Here is a 9,512-nt window from a genome sequence, read left to right as displayed (position 1 = left end):
TACGTGCTCCCATGTTTCCTCCTCCCCCCCGCACACCCTACACCTTCTCTTTTCCTCTTCTTCCCAGTACCTTGCCTCCTTCATCTCGCTTCCTAACCTAAATCTTGCCACCCTTATCCACCTGCTTTCTCCCCATCCCTTTCCCAGATATCCTGGTATCCCTTCTCCTTTCACTAGCCTGTACCATCTGTTGTACCTCGATTCCCTTATTTTCTCCCACCTCTCTTTTCTCTGTTCTTCCCTCTCTCTCTCCTCTATTTCCCTAAACTCCATCTCGCCCCTCTCCCTTCTCGCGACTACCTCTCTACTCTCTGCTCCCCTTTCCGCAAAGAAACTTTCCCTTTCTCTTTCCCACCTCGATCCCTGCCTCCCAGCTTCTGCCTTGTCCCTTATCTCTTCCCAGCATCTCCTAGCTAACTCGCTACCCTCCCCTCTCTCCAGCTTCCTTTCAAAATTCCATGCCCTTCTCCCTGCCCTAATCCTTAGTTTCTCCCTCTGTAGTTCCTCCCTTACTAAATATCCCGGTGTTCTCCCATCCACTCCTAATGTCCATCTCAAAAATCTATCCTGTACCGCCTCGACCGCCCTCCACTCTCTCCACCCCCATATCTCCGATGCATACTCTATTACCGTCCATACTAGCCTGTCAAATAACCAAATCCTTTTTTCCCAATCCCTCCCAAACCTTCTTTTTCCTATTCCCCATACCTGCCTCATTACTACCCCTGCCTTCCGTACTCTCTCTTTCACCTGTGCTTCCTGTCCCCCATTGCACTTTACTCTATACCCTAAATAGCTGAACTCTTTCACCTCCTCTATCCTTTTCCCTTTCCATCTCCAATCTATGTTTTTCCTTCTACCGCCTCCTTTCCTAAATCTCATAATCTTTGATTTCCCTACATTTACCGTCAGCCTTTTCCTATCCATATACCTTTCTAACTTCCTAATCATTACCTCCATTTCCTCTTCACTTTCCGCTAGTAACACCATATCATCCGCATAAGCTAACGTGCATACCCTGCCGCCTGCTAGCTCCACCCCCCCAACCCTTCTCCCTCTCCCCATTTCCTCTTCTAAGTCCGCCAGCAGCAGGTTGAACACATGCGGACTGAGCGGACATCCCTGCCTTACCCCCCTCGCTGTCCAAAACGCCTCTCCTAGCTTACCCCCGCTCCTTACTCGACTCTTTGTTTCCTTGTAAATTTCCTCTATCCTTACCCTTAGCCCTTCCCTCACCCCTCTCCTTTCCATAGTCTCCCACAGCACCTTCCTGTTCACTGAATCAAAAGCAGCTTTCAGGACCACAAAAAACGCCACCATCTTTCCCTTATCCTTTCCCACCTGCCTATTGATTAAATAGTTAAGAACATATATATTGTCAATGGTGCCCATGCCTTTTCTGAAACCCGTTTGGTTTTGCGGTATCAAGCCCTTTTCTTCTACCTCTCTTTCTAACCTATCCGCTAATGCCATCGCATACACCTTATATAGAGTTGGCATCAAAGTCACCCCCCTATACTCTTCTACCCTTTTCCCCTCCCCCTTCTTAACTATCGGCGCTATCAATCCCTCCCTCCAATCCTCTGGCCAGCCCTCCCCCACCCAAACTCTGTTACATGTTTTCCATATCCACTGCTCCATTTCTTCCCCCCCATACCTCCATACCTCGCTAACTATTCCATCCCCCCCTGGTGCCTTTCCATCCCTCAGCTTTCCTATCACCTTTTTAATCTCTTCCCTCTGCAGCTCCCCTTCCCCGTCCCCCTTCCTATTTACCGACTCCCCGCCTTCTGTTACCTTGCTTTCTACCCCGCCTAATACTCCCATGAAATACTCCCTCCACTCCTGATCTCCTATTTCTTCATTCACCCTCTTCCACTTCTTTCTTTCCCTATTAACTATCTCCCATACCTTGCTTTCTGTCCTTGCTTCCGCTGCTTCTTTTATGAATCCCTCATTTTCTTTCTTTTTCCTCTCCTCGCATAGCCTATTATATTCCCTTCTTTCCTGTCTATACGCGTCCCCTTCCCCCTCCCCCTTTCTCCATTTCCTTAGACTCTGCCTAACTTCCGCTTTTTTTCGCCTACATTCCTCGTCCCACCATCCCTTTTTCTCTTCCCTCCCCCTCCCTCCTACATCTAAGGCTCGTCTAAACTCCCTTATTCTTTTCTCTATCTCTTTCCCTACATCCACTTCTCCTATCCCCTCCCATTTGACTTCTGTTCTAAACCTCATCCTACCCTCCTCCGTCCAGTCTCCTCTATTAGTTCCCCCTACTCTTTTTCCCTTCCTTGTCCTAGCCACTGCCCCCCTCAACCACACTATTACCGGGTGATGATCCGAGTCAACCCTATCCCCAATCTCTATCCTTTTGACCCTATCCCTCACCTCGATGTCTCCTATAGCGTAGTCTATCACTGTCACCCCTGCCCCTCCTACATACGTAAATTCCCCCTCCTCATCCCCCTCTATGTTCCCGTTCATTATTGTCCATCCTGTCTCCTCTAAAAATTGCACCAGCTGCCTACCTTCCGAGTTTATTTTCCTGTCCTTTGATTTCCTACTCCTACTCTCCTCCTCTCCTTCTCCCCAGCATCCTCCCCCCTCCTGCCCTGTCCTTGCATTAAAATCACCCCCCACTAACACTTTTACCCCTCCCTCTATCTCTTCTGCCCGCTCCTTCAATTCCCCTATCTTTTCTTTGAGGTCCCCATTTACGTATATTCCTATTACTACCCATTTTTCCCCCCCTACACTTATTTTCCTTTCTATCATGCCCTCTTTTACCTCTTCCCTCCCTCCCTCCCCACTTACTATCTCCCTTCTTACCCCTGATAGCATTCCGCCTATTGCTCTTCCCTTCCTATTTTTTCGAACCGCATACTGCACTTCCCATTTATACCCTACTGGCAACTTATTTCTAATCCTTTCCCACCCCTTCTTTTCTATCCATGTCTCCATTAGAAATATTACATCCCACTCCCCTAGCCCCCTCCAGAAATCTTCATCCTTTCTCGCGAGCCCCGCCACATTCCAAAAAGCTACTTTCCACCCCTCCCTTTCTGTCTCGCCTACTCCCCTCTCTCTCCTCCTTATTTCCCTCCCCACCTGCCTCTGTCCCCCCCCACTACCCATTCCCCCGACTGCCTTTCCCTACGTACCCTTCCCTGTGCTTCTATACTTCCCTCTTGTCTTTCCTCGCTTGCTGACCTTTCCCTATCGCTTTCCCCCACTTTTCCCCTCCCCTCCCTTTGCCCCCCTTCCCTCCCCTCCCTTTGCCCCCCTTCCCTCGCTCTCCCTGTACCATCCCTAAGCACTTCTCCTATCTCATCCCACTTCCACATTTTCCCTTCTATCCAGATCTTTGCATACCCTATTCTTACTCTGTTTCCCCTTCTCTCCTCAATAGCTGCTATCTCCCTCAACTTCCATTTCATTCTTCTCTCTGCCCAGGTGAGATCCTCGTCTATTCTCTCCTCCCTCCCTTTGAGTAGGCTTTTTCTTCCCATTACCTGCCTCTTTTGCTCCCTATTTCCTAGTCTTGCTATCCATATACCCTTTTCTCCCCCCTTTTTCGCGCCTACCTCCCACATATCCTTTACCTCAACCTCTACCCCTATCAGCTGCAAAATCTTTTTCAACTCTTCCTTTTCTCTTCCCTTCTCAAGTCTCGCTCCTCTCAATACTATATTTCCCCTTCTTTCTTCCCTTTCTTTCCTCTCTATGGCCCACTCCATCTCTTTTAATCTATCTATTGTTACCTGCGCCACTTCCGCATTTCCCTGTACCTGCCTTTCTCCCCCTCCTTCTGCACTCTTCTTTTCTAATTCTATCAGCCTCTCCTTTACCCTTTCCATCTCACCCCCTCTCCGCTCTTCTACCTCTTCTAGTCTTTTACCTAGATCCCTTATCATTTCCTTCATCTCCCCCCTCTCTACTTCCCACTGCTCTTCCCTTCTAGCCATTTCGCCTTTAATCTTTTCCACTTCTTCCCTGATCCCCCTTCCCTGCCCTTTGACCTCCTCTAGACCTATCTTTAGCTCTTCCCTAATCAACCTTAACATATCTTGTATACCCCCTCCCTCTACCTTCCCTTCCTCCCCTGTCTTACCCTCCGGCGATCGGTGCACTTTCCTGCTTTTCCCAAATACTCTTTCTCTTTCCTGCAACTCGTCTGCCTCTTCCTCCCCTTTTTCCCCTTCCTCCTCCCGCTTTCTCTTCCATAAGTCTAGCACCGTCGCCGACGATCCCAGGCTATGCCTCCTATCCCTCCCTAACGCTGCAACTGCCCCCGGCCTACCTTTCTTTTTCTCCTCCTCTTCCCTGTTCGCCCCTTCTTTTTGGCCACCCGCGTTACTCATACTATTTCTCTCCTTCACCGCTCCCTACCTTATCTATCCGCCGCCTACCTGTCTACTCTATCCCCCTTCTTACTCCCTAGGTGTCACTGCCTATTCCTATCTTATCCGAATCGTTGCCGTCCGCCTGCTCTTTCTGCCTGACCTCAAAACTCTCCCCCTTCTTTCTTTTTCCCCCGCCCTTCCCTTCTATCCCTGCCTCCCTATTCCCTTCACCCGACCGCCCGTCTATGTCTTCCCCGCTCCTTCTCTGCCCTATTTCCTTTTCTCCTCACCTTTGCTATCCTGCTAAATTCTCTCCTTTTCTCTCGGACTCTTTCGCACACCTGTCACTCACATTCAGAACGGAAACGGAAGTCCAGGATTTTCCTAATTATTATACATAATTCTGGAAAATTAAAATAATGTAAGAAAAATTTTTTTTTTGCAATTTCCCATTTTTTAAAAGTAAATTGAAAATTATAATATGCATATGTACATATTTATATATATATATCTATATATGTATATATATGGATATATATATTTATATATATTTATATTATACATTAATATAATAGAATACAAATTAAGGTAATTGAGGTAAATGATGTAATAAAATAAAAAATGATTGTGAATGGCAAAAATTATAAAAAAATGAAATAAAATAAAAAATAAGCGAATAATTAAAAATATTCAGGATTTTCCTAATTATTAAACATAATTTTGGAAAATTGAAATAATGTAAGAAAAATTTATTTTTTTGCAATTTTCCATTTATTGAAAGTGAATTGAAAATTATCATATACATATGTGTATATATATATATATGTGTATATATATATATATGTATATATATATACATATATATATATATATATATATATATATATATATATACACATATATATGTATATATATATTCATATATATTTATATCATACATTAATATAATAGAATATAAATGAAGGTATTTGAGGTAAATAATGTATTAAAATAAAGAATGATTGTGAATGGAAAAAATTATAAAAAAATTAAATAAAATGAAAAATAAGCGAACAATCAAAAATAGTCAGGATTTTTCTAATAATTATAGATAATTACGAAAAATTGAAATAATGTAGGAAGAATTTTTTCTTCCCAATTTCCCATTCTTTGAAAGTAAATTGAAAATTATCATATACATGTGTATATATATATATATACATATGTATATATATATATATATATTTATGTATATTTATATTATACATTAATATAATGGAATATAAATGAAGGTAATCGAGAAAAAAAATGTAATAAAATAAAAAATGATTGTGAGAGGAAAAAATTATTTAAAAATGAAATAATATAAAAAATGGGCGAATGATTAAAAATATTTAGGATTTTTCTGAAAATTATACATAATTTTGAAAAATTGAAATATTGTAAAAAAAATTTTTTTTTTTCAATATCCCTTTTTTCGAAAGTAAATTGAAAATTATAATATACATATATATATTCATGTATATATGTATATATATACATCTATCTATATATATATATATATATATATATATATATATATATACACATATATATATATATTTATATCTACATGTGTATATATATTCATATATATTTGACATTATACAGGAATATAATGGAATATAAATAAAGGTAATTGAGACGAATAATGTGATGAAATGAAAAATAGTTGTGAATGAAAAAATCATAAAAAAATGAAATAAAATGAAAAATAAGCGAATAATTAAAAATATTCAGGATTTTTTCAATAATCATACATAATTTCGGAAAATTAAAATAATGTGAGAAAAATTTTTTTTTTTCCATTTCCCATTTTTTAAAAGTAAATTGAAAATTATAATACACATATGTATATCTATGAATGTATATATATGTATATATATATTTATATACATTTATATCATACATTAATATAATAGAATATAAATAAAGGTAATTGAGGTAGATAATATATTAAAATAAAAAATGATTGTGAATGGAAAGAATCATAAAAAAATGAAATAAAATGAAAAATAAGCGAATAATTAAAAATATTCAGGATTCTTCTAATAATTACACATTATTTTGTAAAATTAAAATAATGTAAGAAAAATTTTTTTTTTTCAATTTCCCTCTCTCTAGAAGTAAACTGAAAATCATAATATACATATATATATTCATATATATATATAAAAATATGCGTATGTATATATATATATATACATATATATGTGAACATATATTTATTCATATCCATATTATACATTCATATAATAGAATATAAATGAAGGCTATTGAGGTAAATAATGCAATAAAATAAAAAATGATTGTGAATGGAATAAATTATAAAACAACGAAATAAAATAAAAAATTAGCGAATAATTAAAAATGGTCAGGATTTTCCTAATTATTATACATAATTCTGGAAAATTGAAATAATGTGAGAAAAATTTATTTTTTTGCAATTTTCCATTTTTAAAAGTAAATTGAAAATTATAATATACATATGTTTATATTTATATATATATATATACATCTATATATGTATATGTGTGTATATATATATTTATATATATTTATATTATACATTAATATAATAGAATACAAATTAAGGTAATTAAGGTCAATGATGTAATAAAATAAAAAATGATTGTGAATGGAAATAATTATAAATGAATGAAATAAAATAAAAAATAAGCAAATATTTAAAAATATTCAGGATTTTCCTAATTATTATACACAATTTCTGAAAATTGGAATAATGTAAGAAAAATTTAATTTAATGCAATTTCCCATTTTTTAAAAGTAAATTAAAAATTATGATATACATATGTGTATATATTTATATATATATATATATATATATATATGTCGGAGAATGGCCAGATATCACTCGTGAACTTTGTGTCTTGCGTGTGGGACGCATGTTGAACCACCTTTTTATTCTTTTACAAGATAAAAACGGAACTTAACTTATTGAACAAAGCTTTTTAAAAATTCAACGTTTATAACAAGATCCAAATTGCTCGATGTTTTTTTTGTTATTGATCTTTGCCGTAGTTTCTCTGGAGACCGAATAGAAGAAAGCGGTGATAATCCTCCTCGTTATTCATTTCATTATCCTTGACACGGCTAATCCTGACAATCACACGTCCTCGTGTGCTGTAATACAAAAATTAGAAGATATTTAGACCGTTCGGCCAACCTGATCATATTACCATTCCAAAAATCACGATGTGCTTTAACAAATCCATAAGTTATAACAAATTCCGTACTAAATAACAAGTCCGGTGACAAACTGTTGACAACACCCCATTTCATAGAAATCATCTTCTTTCCACAAGAGCAAGAACTACAATCTTCTCAAAAGACTTGCATTCCTCTCATGTAATTTCCACACACATTGCCAATTATCAATTGGGCTTCACATATGTGACCGTATGACAACGTCAAGCCGTCCATACATCAACATTTCCACACACAGTCGCCTCATGCGACAGCACCACACCATTAGCCGTTACATTGCGCCATCTCCGCTCACCGAAATGAGTAAGGTTTTTTTTTTTTTGACTTGCAACTAATAAGCGTAATGAATGTGTGCACTAGGATCAAGCTCAAACCAAAGGGAATGACAATCATTTCCTACTCCAATATTCTGATGAATTTCTTATAACAGGTGCGCCAACAAGGATGTCACAGGTTATTAATCCAAAAATAACACATTTAAATTTGTAATTTAATACCTTGAATACTCAATGACTCTTCAGAAGATTTATCAAAATCAATATCCAATTCTGAAGGTACAGAACAGTCAGGCATTGCTCGAAGACGGTCATGAGCGTATTTGTACGTTCGATTACAATTTAAAGATTTTAAAATGTACCGATCTCCGTCTAACACTTCAATAACACGAAATGGCCCTTTAAATTTTGAATTCAATTTTGTTTGATTTCTTTCGTGATTTTCAATTAAAACATAATCCCCAACAGAAAATTTTAAAAATTTTGCCTTTCGGGCATCAAATCGCGATTTTTCAATTTGCGAGTTAATCTCAATCATATTGGCTGCTCGCTCTCTGATTTCCGATAAGTCAATTTCTTTTTCACAATCAGTAATCGGTAACAGATTCAACGGTCTAGCTACGCGACCAATCATCAATTCCAGAGGAGTAGCTTTAGTCACACTACTGACGGAACAATTCAGTGCCAGTTGAATATCTCCAAGAGAATCCTGCCAAGATCTATTATTATCAACCTCAACAGAAGTGAGCATATTTTTAAGTGTACTCATAACACGTTCGACTTGACCATTGCCTCGACTAGTACCAGTAGCAATCAAATGAAGATTAATGCAATGGGAAGCACAAAAATCACGAAAATTTTTGTTTGCAAAACATCTCCCCTGATCAGCAATCACACGAACCGGTGCTCCAAATAATGTGACGATTGATTTTAAAGCTTTTATAGCACTTACAGCATCAATAGAAAAAGTATGGTAAAGAAAAACAAACTTAGTAAAGGCATCAATAAACACAAAAACATATTCTTTAATATTACTTTTGCCACTAAGCTTTCCAGTAACATCAATATGAAGAGTATGCCAAGGAATACTCTTTGGGATTGGATGTAATTCAGCTTGAATTTTACCAGAAGTAGATTTGGAAATTCGGCAAGTAATGCAATTTTCAACAAATTTTCGGACATATTTGGACATATTAGAAAACCAATAATGTTGGTAAGCCTTCTCTAAAGTTTTATGCCATCCCAAATGAATAATCGATTCATGAACATGATTTATTATAGACCACTGAAAAGCTTTAGGGATTATTGGTAAAATACGAGTGTCATTATTTCGCTGTATTTTTCTGAACAAAATTCCAGATTTAAGTTCGTATGTATTAGAAACATTTGAATCAAGCTCATCGTTTTCTAATTTAGAAATAAGATCACGAATTTCGGCATCCTTCTGCTGCTCCGCTTGTAACCAACCGTGAGAAATTTTTGAAAAATTTATACGTTTTTGCTCAACAGTTTCAACATTCAGTTTGTCATTCTCAGGTAAAGGATTTCGAGAAAAGAAATCTGCATGTGATAGATTTTTTCCTTCTCGATAAACAATATCAAAGTCGAATGACTGTAAAAAATGCCCACCATCTATAAACTCTTGGGG

At 37.2% G+C, this 9,512-nt stretch overlaps 1 protein-coding gene across 1 annotated transcript; it reads right to left on the bottom strand.

Moving 5' to 3' along the window:
* Positions 1-3,092: 3,092 nt before the first annotated feature.
* LOC124296035 (vicilin-like seed storage protein At2g18540) lies at positions 3,093-4,361 on the bottom strand. The gene has a single exon (XM_046746296.1). The coding sequence runs from the start codon at positions 4,359-4,361 to the stop codon at positions 3,093-3,095; it is 1,269 nt and encodes a 422-aa protein (XP_046602252.1).
* Between the last annotated feature and the right edge of the window lie 5,151 nt (positions 4,362-9,512).

The sequence above is a fragment of the Neodiprion lecontei genome, unplaced genomic scaffold, assembly GCF_021901455.1.
Source record: "Neodiprion lecontei isolate iyNeoLeco1 unplaced genomic scaffold, iyNeoLeco1.1 ptg000104l, whole genome shotgun sequence".
Classification (NCBI taxonomy): domain Eukaryota; kingdom Metazoa; phylum Arthropoda; class Insecta; order Hymenoptera; family Diprionidae; genus Neodiprion; species Neodiprion lecontei.
Note: the sequence above shows the minus strand (reverse complement) of the source record. Positions and strands in the feature narration are given on the sequence as shown.